The 17,536-nt window shown below is 61.6% G+C and overlaps 1 protein-coding gene across 1 annotated transcript in view; it reads right to left on the bottom strand.

Annotated features, from left to right (window-relative positions):
- Window positions 1-11,258, bottom strand: part of SLIT1 (slit guidance ligand 1) — a 43,945-nt gene extending 32,687 nt beyond the window's left edge. Inside the window, exons 1-4 of the mRNA XM_040564078.1 lie at window positions 10,945-11,258; window positions 1,047-1,118; window positions 706-777; window positions 79-150 (exon numbers count right to left, since the gene is read on the bottom strand). Of these exons, the coding sequence (XP_040420012.1) occupies window positions 79-150; window positions 706-777; window positions 1,047-1,118; window positions 10,945-11,153 (425 nt within the window). The 5' untranslated portion in view covers window positions 11,154-11,258. The remainder of the gene's footprint in view (window positions 1-78; window positions 151-705; window positions 778-1,046; window positions 1,119-10,944) is intronic.
- Window positions 11,259-17,536: the final 6,278 nt, after the last annotated feature.

Here is a 17,536-nt window from a genome sequence, read left to right as displayed (position 1 = left end):
CCCCAAGGGACACCCCTGCCCCTCCAGTCCCCCAGCAGCCCCACACACGGCCGGGTAGGGGACCTGGGAGGTACTCACAGCCGCGACAGAGCCTGGTTGTGCTGGAAGAGGAGCTCGGGCAGGGCGTGCAGCTGGTTGCGGTTCAGCCGTCTGCGGGGAAGGAGGAAAGGGTCACGGGCTGGGGAGGAGAGCTGGAACCCCACCCCAGGCACAGCTTTGGCTCGCTCCGGCACACCCGCTTCCAGGTGATGGGAGCCAACTGGGCATTAATAGATTTACTCACAATATTGCAATTATATGCAGACAGGACTCCAAGCTGTTAGCTGCTGATTGCTGCTTAACTGCGCTGTTAACCTGCTGCTCACTCGGCTCCTAATATTTGCTCGAGCAGCTCGGGGGTTTTAAGCTGCTGAGCTTTTTTATTGAGTACTGAACTGTAGCTCACGACTCCCTGGCTCACCCACAGGACACAGCTGATAACAATGGTAGTGATTTGTGTTTAACCTGCCCCTCACCTCTGGAGCATCAGAAAGGGCTTTGAGATCTGTAGGAACAGCAATAGGCTTGCTTCCCATGCTGCTGTGCAGGAGTGATGCTGTTTGAAGTCACACAGCACCAATGGGCTATGGGTTAAGGCAAAAAGTGCCCGCAGGGAGCAGAACTGCCACCCCGTGCCACCCACCCGCCTGCACGCCCACCACTCACAGCCGCTCCAGCTCCTTCATGTCATCGAACGCCCCGCGCTCCACCATGCTGATCTGGTTTTCCATCAGCTGCCTGCGGAGAGGGACACAGGGAGAAGGGGTTGGCTTTTGGAAGAGTGGTCTCCAACCCAACCCAACCCAACCCAACCCAACCCTACCCAACCCAACCCAACCCTACCCAAACCAACCCAACCCTACCCAAGATCTTTCTCCCCACCATATGCTCCATCCCAACATGGATGCCCACCAGCCCCACCAGCAGGTGCCCACCAAAGGGCTCAGCACCATCCTTAGCCCCCCGGAGGGGCCGCACGCTGAGCGTGCCGCTCGCTGGGGACTCACAGGACACGGAGCTGCTTCAGCCCGGAGAAGTCGTTCTTGTGGATGCGTGTGATGTTGTTGCCGTTGAGCTCCCTGGGGAGAGAAGAGGCGGAGGTCAGGGGGAAAGTGCTTGGGAACCAGCCGGGCACTGCGGCACCACAGTCCCCAGAAAGGCATAGCCCAAAGGACAGCAGTGGCCACTGCATTTCTGTGCCCTCAGTGCGCAAGCTGGCTTCGCTCAGGGACCACAGAGCAGCAAGGGATTGCCCTGCTCCCCAACCTGCCCATCCCCGCGCATCCCTGCCTGCCCAGACGCACATCACCCTGTGGGGAAATGCAGCAAACGTCTGGCGGGCACATGCTGAACTCATTGAGCCTCTTAGAGAGGGCAAGGGCAATAAGAAAGCCGACAACTGGTCCCTGGAGAAGCAGGATGCCTCCGAGCACACAGCTGCAGGTCACCCACATGCATCACCACCAGTTTGGTGCTCAGCCACCTCACGCCTCTGAAGCACGTGTCCGTAGGATGAGCACACTTCAAGGGCTTCTGCAACCCTTCTGCGAGCCAGGTTGGTCCCTATGTCCCACCTCTTGGGGGAAATAAGGAAAATCCTGCTCCCTCCACAGCTGCTGCCCTGCCCAGGGTCTGCTCAGCACTGGGACACGGTGCGCCCCGCCATCCCAAAGCCCACTGCATCCATCCTGAGCCGAAGCCTGCCTCCGTGGCCATACGAGGGTATGGGGTCAGTGTCGAGATGGCCCCAGAGGCGTCGAGCAGCGTGTAGGGCCGCCCGGTACAGCCTGCGCAGCCGCGCACCCCGGGGTGCTGCCATTGTCCCTCTGAAGCGGCTGATAATGGCTAATGAGTTCCAGCTCGCCGTTATAGCCCCATAATTACACAGCTATTCAGCGGCTGAGATTGCCGGGCTCCTGCCATTATCCAGCCGTGTGTGTGCCTGCGTCGGGAGGGAGCTGGGGGGGGCACGTTACTAGGACACAGATGAATGCAAGTGGGGAATGAATAGAGGCTCCCCAGCCCCGGCGATTAAACCGAGACCCACGCTCGGGCTCCGCAGCCCCCCCGGCTCACCCTGCCTGCGCCGCACGGCACCGGGCTCCAGCAGGGCTGGGGATGCACGTCGGGGGTCTGCCATCTCCAGGGACTGCTCTGTGCCTGTGTCTGGGTGCACATTTCCCCATGGATCCCATCCTTGGGGCCAGCTGAGGGAAGGGAGGAACCCCTGCTTTGAGTGTGATTTTCCCCAAATGTCCTAAAAGGTCCGTGCCGAAGCAGATGGCCTCGGGGAGGTCCCCAGGGCCGCATCAGAGGCCAAGCAGAGGTGACAGCACTAGCTCCTGGAGAGGACAGTTTCCCAGCAGGACCTCACATCACCTTCTTTTAGATGTATGTAATACCATAGGCTGCGGTGTGTACGTGGGAGCTGGGACATCTCTGGTACTGCAGACAGAGCACAGCAGAGAGCTTTGATACGAATGCTGCCCAGCCTGCAAAGCCCAGGGATGACTCCCAGCACCGGCACTCCACGGCAGGAGCAACGGCCAGAGAGGCAGGGCACAGGCAAAGCAGAGCACAGACACGCAGAAATATCCAACAGCCATGGACAGGCCCCTCCTCGTGCCAAAACCAGCACCTGCCCTCTCTCCCAGGATAAAGCCTCCTGAACCCAAAGACTTTCCAGCACAAGCAGGGACACAGCATGCTGCTGCCCACCCAGCCGCAGCAGCCTCCCGGTGTGCCCCCGAGCACCCTGGGGTGATGCAGGGCCAGGGCTGGTGGCTGTCCCCAAGGGGACAGTGTCCCAGGACCCCTGCACAGCCCTGCTTCCTCGGGGGCTTGCCCTGCGCGCTCCCTGACAACTGCTCTCGGCATCTCCCCTTGCCTTTGTTCGGGTGAATGATGGCCCCCGCAGCCGAGATGGGAACGAACAGCAGGTACAGCTTATTTGTAAGGATGCCGAGGCAACCCTGCTATTTAACTTCAGGCCATTTTTTTTTTTCCCCTCCAAATCCCCCTCGGCTCCTCATGGAGATAAATCACGGTCTGCTGTGCACAGACCCCGGCTCCCTGCAGCTCAGCTGCTGCCGCCGAGCCCTTCCCAGCGAAGAAAACCCCTGCCCTGCCCCATGCAGCAGGGCCTCGCCGAGGGCTGGTGTGGCTGGGGACCCGCCTGGAAGGGTTTCTGGGCTGTAATTCTAAAGCCCAGATGTAGGGCATGCTCATCCCCCTGCAGCTGGGGTGATGTCTGGATGCTGCAGTGGGCTTCGTTGCACCGCATTTGCATGGTCTGGGCTGAAATTCGGTTCCTATCTCTGGACGGCTCATTCCACTCCCGGGAATGTGTCTTTTCCCTCTCCGGGGTGGGAGCTACACCAACTCTGTAACAAACTTGCCGAGTGCAAATGCTGCGGGGTAATTTATTAAACACAGCCAGCATGAGCGGTATTTCCCTGGGCGCTGATTTATCAGGAGCAGGGGAGGGGAACGCTTCGGGGGCAGCGCAGCCTGTTTGTGCTCTGTTACAAAGCAGCAGCTTTTTGGCACACACACAGCTCCCGCCCTTGCACTCGTCTGCTGAGCCTTGCTCCCCCACCGAGGCAGAGAACTAAATTGTGGTGCTCCCAGGACAGCCTGAGGTCCCCACTGTCCCTGCGCCCTGCCACTCGCTCCGTCGGGGCCGTGCATCCCTCTCTCCGCGGTCCCCATCGCCCTGCGGTGCCTGCCCTTGGCTCGGGGCACCCTCAGGGGCACGGCTCCTTCCCAGCAGCTCCGTGTCCCTCACCACAGAGCCCCGGCCCCAGGTGGAGGCAGCACTGCTGGGTGATGATCAGGGAAGCTGGGAGATGAAGGCTGCAAGGTCACACACCCCACAGCAGGACCGCTGCAGCCCTCCATCAATCCTGCCAGACACCTCCAGGGCTCATTCGGCAACCCACGCTCCCCAGCGCCTGTTCCAGCATCTCACCTCTCCTGCCATGAGGACCATTCCCAAACCCTGACCCGCTCTCGCTGCAGGTGGACCCCATCCGTGGCCACCACGCTGCTCCCGTGCCCATGCAGCTCCCCTCTTCCAGCCCCAGCAATCCCCTGGCACGTGCAGCCCTCCATCCTCTCTATTTTGCCAGGGTAGGACCTGCTGGGTCGTGGTCCAGCCCTCATCCCTGCTGCTGGCTGCTGCCTCCCACCGGACACCTCCCTCCAGCCCCCAGGCTCCTGCATCCTTTTGGCCAGACCATTCCTCCTGTTCCCTGAGCCCACTTGGAAACCAAACGTCCCCCAGCTCACGTGTCTCTCCCAGCCTGGTGTCATCTGCAAATGTCATAAGCAGCTCCCCTTCCATCATGGTCCTGCTAATGGAAACGCCGAAGAGGAGCAGACCCCAGACTGACCCCCGTGCTCGGCACTGGGGCACAGAGCAGCTGCAACCTTTCATCCCTATACCTTTACTGCATTTTTCAAGTCTTCTCCAGGTTTCACTCAGCTGCTTGAATGCAACAGAGTCCCAGCACTTCGCAGCCCCGGGAGAGCCGGTCCCCCCGGTGCCAGCACGGAGGGGAGCTCACCACATCTAGAGCCCGAGGGGTTCGGGGTAACCCCATCCCTGCAAGGTGCAGGAGGGGATCCTGGATGCTGCCGCCTCTGTTCGGGGAGAGGCGCTGGGCACCCGCACTGACACAGCAGCACAAGGGGCTCAGCACCTTCTCCCCCTTTTCCTTCCCACCCTTGCCTTGAACTACCCCTACAAGGAGGTGCCCACGGGGTTCACCCACCCAAGCCCCTCGGGGGATGCAGCACACCCCAGCACAAACACCCTCCTAGGTGCCTGCAGGGCGATGTGTCCAAAAAGGGGAGCGCCAGGAGCAGCTGTGTGCTCTCTGGGCTCCTCGCAGGGTAACCACCCTCTGCTGGAGGGGAAACCAAGCCCGAGCGCGGCGCTGGCCCCCAGAGCACAGGACACTCTGTAAGCCTTTATGAGGTACTAAAGCAGGTTAGCATCACGATAAATTTTTAAGTGCTACAAACAGCATTGATTGTGCCACGGGCGCTGTGTAACGGGAAGGCTTTCTGTTCTTCCTAAGTTCTCTCCGGGGTTTTCATGCTACAGCCATTAGCCGCCAGCAGTCAGGCAGCGCTTTCCCCTCGCACAGCATCGTGGTGTGTCACCTTCAGACGAGCCGTCATTCTCCATTTGGCAGAGCAAGGTCCAATCCAGCCCGATCCTCAGCAAAGCCTCTGCTCACCCCTCCTGGAGCGGCTCACAGCGGGGGCACCAGGACATGCGCGCCCCAACCCTGGGTTTTGGGATGGCGACCCCAGTGCCCGCTCAGCCCCAGCCTCCAGGTCTCCTGGAGCATCCCATGCTGGAGCTGGGGCTTCCTCTCACCACGAACTATCCGGGGCAGGGGGGCACTGCCTGGTGCCTCCCCGCTCCCCCCAGCTCCCCACTCGGTGGGCTCCCCCCGCCGGGGCTGGGAGCTCGCATCTCTCCCACTCGCAGTGCCGAGGGCTGCTCCTCGGCTGCATCGCTTGAAAAATTAATCTTCCCTTTTTTCTGTTCTTCCTCCTCCTAGCAGCTTCTCTCCCCCATAGGACACTCGCCTCTGCTATTTTGAGTGGCAAGTGCATCCAAAATGCACACCAGGAAAGCAGAAACCCAGCAAAGCTTCCGAGGCTGGAGCCCCGAGACGGACCCGGAGGGACCAGCCCTGCGCCCTGCACCGACGCCACCGAGGTCACCTCACCCGTGCCGCAGACCTAATAACCACCTTGTCACCTAACCAGCTCCCTGCCCACGCTGCTAAATTGTGGCCTTGTGCTACAGGCAGGAAAACCTCGGCTCCTGCCACCGCCGCCTCCTGCGCGGGGACGGCCACCAGCTGCGGGAGCTGGCACCGGGGCCAGCGGCAGAGCGGGAACGTGGGGCTGGTGTCCCACGGGACGGGGCCACTGCTAATGCACAGCTGCTTTTATAGCCCTTCAGACAACACGTAGAGAAATGTTTGTTTTCTTTTGGGTTCCATGGAAGGTTATTTAGGTAGCAGTGAACATAAAGAGGCTTGTGGACGCGGCGGTAAGCACCACCGGAGCGGGCAGGGAACCATGAAGGACGTGGATGTTAAGACAAAGGCAGGCGCTTCCTTCGCCCACCTCACCTCTCCTGGAGAGCAAACCGGAGGAAGCCCCACCACAGACAAAGCCCCCCTCAGCACGGGGTGGCAGACTCGTCTGCCTTTCCCCCTGTGGGACACCCTGCCCCCGCCTGCGCCACCTCGGTGGCACCACGGATCCCCTCTGCTCCGCCGTGCTCCCCGCGGGGTCTCTCGAGCATCCTCAGTCCTTCCATTTTACACGGTGCTGGCTGCCCCGCGCTGCTGCCGGCTGAGGATTCATTAGGAAAGGAAGGAAACAATGAAGTGGGGAGCGTGAAACTCAGGGCAAATGCAGGTGCCACAACGAGCCAGCTAGAGGGGGTGCGGGGTGTACGCAGGGTGCTGTGCCGCATGGCCACCCCGCCGCGGTGCCCAGCGCACCGGGGCGCAGCCGAGGCATTTGCAAGTGCACGCCAGGGAGCGAGGCTTGGAGCCAGGAGCAGCTTCCCTCCTCGCTCCTGCCCCGGCGCAGAGGAGTCGCCGGCAGCACAATGCGTCGCCCCGGAGGAGCAAAGTGGCAGCACATTGAAGGCAAAAATATCTGTTTTAAAGGATGCAATAAAACAGAGCCGCGGAAGGGTTTATAGGGAAGCAATTGCTGTGCGGGGTGAGAAGTGGTCACCAGAGGCCAATCCGACGGGCTTTATTGCCTGTTACCGGTGACTTTTCCCAACCAGGGGACAATAGATCCTCCGCTATCAGCCTCAGCCCCAGTCAATACAAACACGACATAGTTTTTTAAACTAATATTTTTCCAGCATGCAATTCCATGGAGAGCGAGAACGCAGCGTTACCATGGCGATATATAGACAGCATCTGCCTTGGACGTAGCTGAAGGGAGAAATTGGAATAGAATTGCAAATTTCCTCTGTCCGGGAAGGCTCCCAAGGAAGCCACCGCGCTGGGCTGGGCAGGCTGGGCTGCCTCCCGCGGTGAGCCCGCACCCACCTTGTGCCACCCCGGCCATCCGGGCAGGGTGAGGGCTGCGGGGTCATCGCAGCACTGCCCCGGCTGGAAATCGATCCCGCATCCTGCCCCGGGGCTCTGCAGCCTGCCTGCTCCCCCACACCTGCAGCCAGCCCCCTGTGCGCTCAGAGGAACACCGAAACCTCAGCCGGCACCTCGGGGATGGAGGGGTTGGCCCCAAAACATGTTTCCTAAGGAGGAGCGGTCCCAAAGCACCCCAAAGAGATGTAGAGCAAGGGCTGGTGCCGAACACACGAGCGCTGCTGCCATGCACCAGCCCGGCTGCCGCAAGACATTTTGCTCAGGCAGCTAGGGGAGAGGCGCGTGCATGAATTAAGCGCTCTCCAAACAAGAGCTCGCTGCTGTAATTTCGGCAGCAGATGGGCACGCAGCGCACCAGCCTCGCAACCGCAGCCACCCTGGCAGCGCGCGCCCGTTCCCGAAGGCTGGAGCTCAGCTCCCTTTCTCTTTGCCAGCGACCTGGATGCAAAACCCCCCCCAGTTGCAGCGGGGGGGGACTAGTCGGGGGGTGCACTTCTAGATGGGGCCCGTTTCAGTACGGGCAGGTCCTGAGCTGGGGGAGCAAGCCAGCCAGGAGCCCCACGGCAGGCTCCGAGGGGCATCCAAGGGGGCGCAGCAATGGGGCGCTGGTGCTGCCGGAGCCCCCCAACAGCCGGAGCCCCCCAGCACACAGGGAGGTGGTGAGAGGGGTGAGCGGGGCAATTCTCAGCTGTCAGCTGAAAACTTCAGAAGCAGAAGCAAGTGCAAGGCAATCAGGCTCCATTCAGGCCCCATTAGCAAATAGCCGCGCTGGAAGCAGCCATTTGACGGCGGTGAATTTGCACTGATCCTGCTGGCACGGGGAGAATTACCCAGCTCCCCGACAGGGGAGTCTGCTCTTCAGAGGCGCTTTCAAAGGAAGAAAGAAAAGCAAGCGAGCAGGCAGGGAAGGGAACCGTGCCCTTCTCCCACGGCTCTGCCCCTGCAGCTGAGATTCGAGGGGCTCCCAGGGGCAGATAGCTCCCAGGGGAGACTGGGGGGACGGGACCTGATCCCTGCTGCCACACGCAGCATTTTCAGGTGGGGTTCCCAGGGACAAAGCAGCCTGGAGGATTATCACCCGTCCTGCCCACCATGCCCCCAGGAGCCGCTCTATCCTGCTTGCCAGAGGCACAGGCACTGTGCAGAGCTCCCAGAGATTTTGCTGCCTCTCCCCTTGCTGCAGCACAAGCCTCTCTGCTCAGCGCCTGCTCCAGGTGAGCCTGGGGGTGTGGGCACCGCTTGGCTGCCCCAGTGCAGGAAAGCCTCACCCCGACCCTCCTCTGGAGCACTGCTAGGAGGGCACATCACCTTGGGGAGCCGTCCCCACCTCCCTGTCTCACTAGAAAAGACCTTTGACAGTTTCTCTCTGGTGTGTGATCCTCCCAAACTGCAGAGCTGCAAAACCTGGGAGAGGTTTGCCTGGGACAGGAGCTGGCCACCTTACCCCAGGGGTACCAGCTACACCGGAGCCCACGGTCGCATCCCCTGGGCAGGGCGTGCTGGCATGTGCCAAGTGCTCAGTGCTTCCAGGAAACACAATCAGACCAGTGACTCTGCGAGGCAAATAATCCCTGTTCTTCAAACGAAAAGGGTGTGTTTCAAAGGCTCGGACCTCATCACCAGGCACTGCTGCCCCAGCCCATAGAGCAGCGTCTACAGGTGCTGCACCGTCCCCGCCGGGTCTCATCCAGCTGGGGGGGCACCGCAGGAGGCCGGGAGAAAGCCTGGTGCCTCCAAACACTGCGTAAGGCTGCAGCTGTGCAACAGGCAGGCAGCACGGCAGCAGAGACACCGCTGCCCCTTGCCAGGTTGGCACCGCTCCCGCCGCACATCCCGGGGCTGGGAAAGAGCCAGGCAGCGAGGGCACGGGGGAAGGACCGCTGGTTTCCCAAAACAAGCCAGCCCTCGGGGACAGCGAGAGCCATGCCCGGTCCGTGCTGCAGGCTTCCCTGCAGCTGCTAGCTGCCCCTGCTCTGTTAAGCAGTGAAAACTTGGTTGCAGCCTCCTTACGGGGAACCTGAACTCGCTTACGAGCTGTTCCAGCATGAATGCGCTGCTTGGGGATGGGACCTGCTGCGCGCAGGCACCCTCCAGCACCTGCGAGGGCGTGCAACAAAGCTGGAAGTAGTTATCCAGCAGACAACACCCACGAGGGAGCAGCACGTCTGCCTCAGCCCCGCCGGCAGATCCTGCAGCAGCAGCTGCGTGAACGTGCAGGGAACCCGGGGGGGACGGGCACGCAGGAGCGGGGCAGGCGAGGCAGAGCGGCAGACAGCGAGCGGGATCAGCTGCCGGAGGGGAGAAATGCCCCGCGGGGCACCAGTGAAGACCCCCAGGGGTCTGTCCCCTCCAGCAGCAGGACCACCGGCTCGTCTGAGCGATGCTGAGGCGGGGGCTCGCTGCCCACCCCCCCCAGCACCCTGCACCCGGAGCAGCTGCTGCGGGGCACACGGCGCTCCCCGAGGGGCAGAAAGGGCTGCTGCGCAGACTTTCCCCCAGCTCTGGGCATGCAGGGGAGGGTGCCACGGCCCCAGAGCTCACAAACCAGCAGCCCGCAGCCGCCTGGTTGTTGTTGTGCGCAGTAATCACTTGGAGGAGGATAATTATGGCGGGAGAAGATAAAACTCCATGAAAGCGGTGCCCCGCAGAGCTCCCAGCGCGGCACGCTGGGTGCAGCCCAGGCAGCTGCCACCCTGCCAGGCTGCCTGCTGTCCCTGTCTGCTGTCCCCAGCCGCAAGCAAAGGGCACATTCACACCCCAGTAACCAGGTGAGGCACGGCACAGGGGCAGGAGGAGCACCGTGTGCCCAGGATACATCCCACGGCAGGCACAGTGCCAGCAGGCTCCAGAGCAGCCCCTGGGACGATGCACCCACTGCCCCTGAGCAGAGGGGAGAGGCTGGGGACAGCTCTGCTGTTCTGCTCGTAGTGGGGACACCTGCACACCAAGAACCTATACAGCTGGACCATGTCTGTGCCCCACGGGAGGAAAGTTCTCCCCATGGGGGTCCAGCCTAGAAACCCAGAGACCACCCCGGAGGGTCTGATGAGCGGGGAGATGGTGGCACGGGGCTGGAGGCTGGTCACACTGTGGGGTCCCCAGGGGAGGCTGGGGGGACGGGACCTGACCCCTGGTACCACACGCAGCATTTCCAGGCAGGTTTCCCAGGGACAAAGGGGTGCCCAGCACGGCTACAGGCTGGGGGTGGGAGGCGCCCACAGGCAGCCCCTCCAGCTGCGTGGGTGCCCCGCGGGGACAGCCCCACACCTGCGTGTGGGCGCACAGCTCCTCGCGTGCTGCCCCAGGTCCCTCGCACCCATGACCGCCAGTGCAAATGCCCCCTGCAGCAGCCCCCCCCCCGCACAGCTCTGCCCCCCAGAACCGGCACACGGGGGCTCTCTCACGCTCTGGACCCCTCGCGCATCCCTCCCACGGACGGGGGGGCTGCACAAATACCCCGCTCCCCACCTCGACGGGGCGCACCCCACGGCGGGACGCTGCCCGCGCCCCCCGGCCGGACCCCCGCGCGCACGCGAGCAGGACGCACCCCCCGACGGGCTCCCGCACCCGAGCCCCCCGGCCATTTGCACAAGCCCTCCCCAGACGCCCCCAAACACCGCCAAAACCTCCCCAGGGCCGCTCGCCGGGCTCCCGCACCTACATCCCCGACGGGCTCCGGGCACCCCCGGGCACGGCCCCCCCGCCCCCGGACAAAGGCCGCCGGAGCCCCGCGGCTACTCACAGGCGCTCGGTGCCTCGGGGGACGCTCTTGGGCACGGCTCGCAGGGCCGTGCCGTGGCAGTCCACCGTGGTGCCGCTGCAGGCGCACAGCGGCGGGCAGGCGGCGGCGGGGGGGCCCCGGCACAGCGCGGCGCAAGCCAGGAGCCAGGCGGCGACCCGCAGCCCCGCCGGGACCCCCGCCGCCCCCCCGGGGGTCGGGGCCGCCGCCATGGCAGCGGGCAGCGGCGCTAGGCGGCGGGGCCGCTCAGCATCACCGGGGGGGGGGGAGCGCGGCGCGGCTCGGCTCGGCTCGGCTCGGCTGCGGGGCGAGAGCCCCGTCGGCGGCGCTCCTCACTGCCGCCCCATCCCGCAGCCAGGCACAGCCTCCGCGCTGGCTCCTCCTTCCCCGCCGCCCTGCCCGCCCCCCCCCCCCCCCCCCGCAGCAGCCCCCGCCTCTCCCGGAGCCCCCCCACCCCGGTCCCCAGCCCGGCCCCCGGGCACGGAGCCGTCGGGGCTCTGCGCCCCGAGGGGAGAGGGGGGCTCCGGTCCCGGCTGGGGGTGGAAGATCCCGGGGGCTGGCAGGGGCTGGGGGCATCCTCCGCGTCCCCCCGTGCGCTCCGAGCACCGTTCTCCGTCTCCTTTCCCATCCCAAGGGAGCAGCTCAGGAAATAAAGTAGCGTAAATGTTGCTGTGGCTGATCCTCTAAGAACGAAGAGGCAAAATGTACCTGTTTCAAGGCAAAACATAAGCAAACCCAAGAAATCTTGTGAGCTTGGCCCCAGGCTGTTGATATCTCAGAAACGAGAGCAGTGCGTTCGCTCTGGTGCCGTCCATTTTCTTCTCTGAGGTCTACAAATGAAAAGAAGGAGAGTGCAACCAGGAGGGCCAGACACCTGCTTTATTAGTGGCACCCGAAACGCTTCCATAACCCCACGACTCCAAGAGCTGAGTCGTGAAGGGAGACAGCAAAGCTTTCCGAGATGCCCACAGAGCCCTGGCTGCTGGAGCAACCGCTGCAGATTTCCTTCTCGGAGAGGAAACCCATCAAAGGAAGGGATGTGGGAGCTATCAGGTTGCTCCAGCAGCAGGAGACGAGGTGTGTGAGCACGGACACCCCACCACGCACCCCTTCCCCTGGCCAGCAGGGTGTTTGCAGGGCTGGCAGCAGGTCCTGGGGCCAGGAGCACCTCTTAAACAATACGGTGCTACACTATTCCTTAACCAGAGAGCCAGAGAGGTGCCTGCTCGGGGTCCCCCTGCAGCAAGGACCCCCTCGCACACGCAGGGCTGCGCGCCTTGGCGCGGATCAGCAGCCCTTCCCCGTCCCAAATGCCGGCTCCCATCATCTGTCTGCATTTTCGTGACATCTCCTTCCTCTGGCCCCAGTCCCGGGAGGAAGCAGCGGCTGGGACGCATGAAAGGGGTTTGTTCCCTGTTGCTACACAGCAGCCCTGACAGCGAGGAAGATGAGCAGCTTCCCAGGGGCTGGGAGCTGACCCCGCGCTGGCACGGCTTCGGCGGGGACCCTGGTGGCAATGGCACCTCAGAGCACCCGCAGGGGCCTGGGTCAGCGTGCCAAAGACCTCAGCTGAATTTCTGGGCGTGAAGGCTATTTCCTAATAGCTCTGTGCTCCCCAAAGCTCCCGCTCCTTCCCTCCCAAATTCCCTGTTGCCCCACGGGCCATGCCGCCGGGCAGTGTCCCCAGAAGGGGACATTGTGTCCCTGCAGGCGCTGTGCCGGCTCTCCCTGGGCTGCCCTTTGCCTCTAACGCTGCAGGAAGGCAGGGCAGGACGAGGGATCTTGTTTCCCATCTCTTGCAGCCCCTTGCCCAGGGCAATTCCCAGGGATTTTGCTGGGCTCGCTCACCGCAGGGTCGTGGTCCTGGCAGAGCCGGGAGCCAGCTGCCCCGAGGCCACCTCCTGCCTGCTCCAGCCCAGTCACGGCTCAGAAAATCCCGTCCCAGGCCAACCTCTGTCTTTCATCCTGTGGGTACCCTGGCTCCTCTCCTCCTGCCGGAGCTTCTCGCCCCCTCCTGCCACGCAGCTCCATGGAGCATCCCGCTGAGCTGTGCTGACAGCCACCGACAACCCCTCTGCAGCTGCTCTGGTTACAAAAGCAATCCCCTTCCCGGGCTGCAAGCACAGCGAGGGCTGAGCAAGCCTTGAGGGGCAGGGGGTGGGCTTTGCACCGAGCCCCCCCTTCAAAAACCTCAGCCTGTGGTGCACTGGCTGCAGCCTGTGTGGCAGGGAGCAGCCCCGGCACAAGCTGAGGCTGGTGCGGAGGAGAGGGAGGTGGCACCGCTGCGAAACGGGCCCAGATGAAGATTTGGGAGGCAATGCTGCAGGCTCCTGAGCACGCTGCATGGGCTGGTGTTAGCCTCGGAGAGCAACAGCTGCCTGGGAAAGGCCCAGGGCGCCGCTGAATATGGATGAGGAGCAGGGAGAAAAATAAAAACCAAACTTTTCTTTATCAGGGGAGGCCTGGTCCTGCCGTCTGCCACCGGGATCTGGGCCAAACTGCTTGATAGAGAGAGAGACCATCTGGATCGTCTGATGGGCTCTGGGTTTGGTTAAAATCAAGCAGAAGCTTTTTTGCAGGAGAGGAGTTTCCATGGGAAGATCTGGGGAAGGATTCCAGGGTACACGCCAGACCTGTCGTGTAAAGAGATGCGAAGCAGCTACAAAGCTTCAAACAAAAACTGCTGCCAGCTTTATGCCAACCCCCCCAGGGCAGCACCCGGGCACCATTTCCATCCACCCGGGACGGGCCATGGCACGCCACTGACCCGCCTGGCCCCTCTCCTTGCTGGGCACGGGCAGGAGCTGCAGGACAGCCAGGATCCGCCGCTCCCGTCCTTCCCATGCACGCAGCAGCCCCCGGGCGGCTCTTCCAGCAGGCGGGATTTGCTCAGGGTAGGACCGAGCGCTGGTGCATGTAAAACGCAGCCTCTGTGCCTGCCCAGAGCCTGCTCCAACTCCCTGCATCACCACTAGCAGGGTCTGCACCGGGGCTGTACTTTGAGCTTTCCACCAGCACTGCTGCCCAAACACGCCCGGCCTGGGAGCGGCTGCAGGACCCGGCTGGAGACGTGCCGGGACCTCCGGCTGCCCGGCGTTCCCCAGGGACCTCTCCTCCATCCGCGGCCACAGCTGTCACAGCCGGCCGGCTGGTGCTGGGAGGGCAGGCTGCCTTTGTCACTTGGCTTCGGAGGGTGAGGCATTGTTTGGAGCGGGCGGCGTGTCGGCCACGGCACCTGTTGGGCTTGCGCAGCGCGACAATGCCCTTGATGGGTCTATTATGGAGTGGGGCGGGCAGCCGGGGGCCGCTGGGCTCACAGCAAATCTCGCCTGGTTAGCAGCAGTGTCAGGCAGGGCTGGGACGTGCTGAGGAGGCACTCCTTCTGGTGACTCTCCAGGGATAAGACCCAGCTCCCTGGCAGACACCACCAGCGTCGCCCTGCGAACGTGGCCAGCATCGCCCCCGAGACACTGCCAACGTCGCCCTGCGAGCGCTGCCAGCGTCACCCTGCGAGCGCTGCCAGCCTTGCCCTGCAAACCCTGCCAGCGTTGCCCTGCGAACGCTGCCAGCACCACCCTGCGCCAGCACCACCCTGCAAACACCGCCAGCATCGCTCCGCGAGGACGGCCCCGCTGACTGCGGGAGGGGGACGAGCCCCGCACCCCGGCTTCCCGAAACCACTTCTAGCCCACAAGGAAAACATTCGCGCCGAGCAGCCCAGACGCAGCTGGGGAAATGCTTGTTCCCAGCGCGGCTGGACACACCAGCAGCCTGGGAGCCGTGCGGCACGGCGCAAGCTGGTTTGAATAAACCACACGCGAGGAGGTGCTTGCGAGGCGCCTCGCACATGGAAGCACTATTGTTCATGCAGCGTGGGACCGGGGGCTCGGGGTCCCCAGATGTAGCGATCGTTCCACATCCGTGCAGTGCATACACACGCGCTCTGCCCTGCTCGCTCTGCCTGGAGCCATCCGCTAACCCTCCTCAACGAAGAGGCGTTGGAGGGATAATTTACTGCTTAATAGAGTAACTTTCTGTTTGCTTTTGCCAAGCGCATCCAGCATATTTCTCCGCGGTGCCATAAACTGCAATGCCTCCACCATAAAACCCTGCCTCCCCACAGGAGCAGGTGGGTTTTCAGCTGATGACCCCGGCCACAGGGTAAGCAGAGACGCTCGGCTTTGTTTTTGGAGGAATAAGGCTTGTTCTCGCCAATCCCTTCTGCTTTATCACAATCCCCCTTCGCACTGACACCCCTGAGCTGGGAAACCATCTAACCTGAAAATAACGAGTGTCTCAGCCTGACGGATGAGGGAGGCAGCAGCTCTGTCCTGATCTTATTAATGAAGACACCCTGGGTGCAGACGAGCTTCCCTCTGCTCCATATTTATGGCTAGCTGGCGGCTGGGCCCACGCTGGGCTGCAATCAATAAGCTGCGTGCCCGCGCGGGCTCGTTGTGCTGCCGCAGTCGCAGGCAGCCTCTGCGCCTTGCTGATACGTACCCGGTGGAGGAGGCACTTCAGGGAGCAGCTGCTGCAAAAAGGAGTTGCAGACCCAGAGGTGTGAGCCCAAGGGACTGGGTGCCTGGGTCTGGCCCTGAAGACGGATGACAAGAGGATGCCAGTAGCCAGCAATCACTTGAAAAGCAGAGGGAAAGGGTTTGTAGCCTGTCTTGTGGCAGCTCTGCTCAGCTGCAGATGAGTGCAGGGCTGTCATGTGCGCTGGAGGACCGCACTACAGGCTACCTGCAGAGCTTTGTCCTTAGGGTGCATCCCTCCCAGCACCCTGAGCGCTGCTCCCTCCCTTCTCCCTGCCCTCCACGTTCTTGTGTGCTTTATTCTTAGCCCCAGGTCGCTCCCTGCCTGTCCCCCAGATGCAGGCAGGGAGGAGAGCAGGTCCCCAAGGCCACAGGGTCCACGCCAGCCCCAAGAGGGTGAGGAGTACAGGGGTCTGTCCTGCCAGCCCCCTCTTGCTCTGCTGCAAACAGCCCTGGTGAGGTACAGCAGAGCAGGGCTGGAGGAGATGCACCCCAGGACACCCCCACATCCCAAACCTGTGCAGGATTGGGCCCGAGAGCTGGTCCAGAGATCCCACATCTACTCGCCTACACGATTTATGAGCTCCAGCACGGAGCCCTCACAGGGGAGATGAGCAAACAGAACTAAACATGGTAATTTATTCACTCCATGAAAAAATATTAGTTAATCCAAGCCAATGAGATTGTGAAGCCTGATAACTGGTCTGGCTGGTGCCAACATCTATCGCTAGCAGTGCTTGTGTTTTTTGTCTACATCGTTGCCCTAGGCAGTGAGATACAGCAGCAGCATGACAGCTCCCAGCCACACATGATAATTTAAGAGAGAAAATATCTTATTTCATCTCTGAACCAGGGCAGAACAGTTTAAAAAAGAAAAAAAAATCAAGACAACTTGCAAAAATTGATTTAGATAGCAGTGACAGTCTGCAGAACTTATTTGCAAGTCTGGGCAGTGCACTTTAAGATAAAAAATGTTTAATGAAACGAAGGATGAGTGCTGCTTGTTTGCTTTGTAATGTCACTGCTGTGCAGGAGTAGTGACAGGCCAAACCAAACACCCTGAAAGCTGAAAGATCCCCTTCCAAGGATGTACCTTCACCCAGTGTTTGGTCCCAAAGACTGCAGCCAAGTGCTTGGGTTGTGGTTTCAGGGACTGAAAACTATTCATTTTCAAAATTATGTAAGCAGGCTGAAGCTGTCGCTTTGAATCACAGCTGCCTCGGTGCTATCAGGGAGGCAATATTTGGATTTGCAATATTCAAAATAGCTCCTGTGAGTTTTTGCATCCCTTTGTTCAACACTTTCAAAGCCAGAACTGTCTCTCCAGACTCCCAGGCCCGCTTCCCAGTGCGGAGAAGTCCACTCGCTGCTGCTCCCCAGGCTGAGGGGAGATGGGACACGCCAGTCCCTCGCCACCCAAGCGCAGCCCCAGAGGAGAGCACGCTGTGCTCGAAGCTCACCCTGCAGGAAGGCAGCACTGCTTTCAAACGTACCGCGCCGCTCGCTTCTCCTGCTTCATTTTCAATTGCATGGCGAGGATGTTAATGAGTGTCTGAGCCACGGCAGGCAAGCCCAGGGCATTTCAAATGTGGAAGAACTTCACAGAGAAATAATCTGCATAAAAATCTGAGACACCATTATTAAGAAGGAAGCAAAAATGCAAGCAGAAACCATCCTCCCTCAGCAGCCAAGAAAGGAAGGGTTCTACAGAGAAAAATGTATTCATTTGATCCATTATTTATATAAAGTGCTCTTTGTAAACCTGATTTCCCATCACCCTGCATGACAGCAGGGGGGAAGACAGGAAAGGAAGAGGCCCATCTTTCAACCTCCGGGGAGGACAGTCTGCCCGGGCACCCTGCATCGTGCTCAGATCCCGCGTGGGGAACAAACACCAGTGCCATGGGAGGACAGAGCTGCAGGCAGGCGGCGTCTCTGCACTCCAGGGACAGCAGCACTGGGGTTTCTGAGCAGACATTTCCTTCCTTTTGAAGGCGGATGCACCGCCAGGTCCTCACGGTCCCAGTGAAACTGCTTAAGCCACTCAACAAAACCAT

This window comes from Cygnus olor, chromosome 7, assembly GCF_009769625.2.
Source record: "Cygnus olor isolate bCygOlo1 chromosome 7, bCygOlo1.pri.v2, whole genome shotgun sequence".
NCBI lineage: Eukaryota > Metazoa > Chordata > Aves > Anseriformes > Anatidae > Cygnus > Cygnus olor.
The sequence above is the reverse complement of the archived record's forward strand: the minus strand, read 5'-3'. Positions and strand labels throughout refer to the sequence as shown.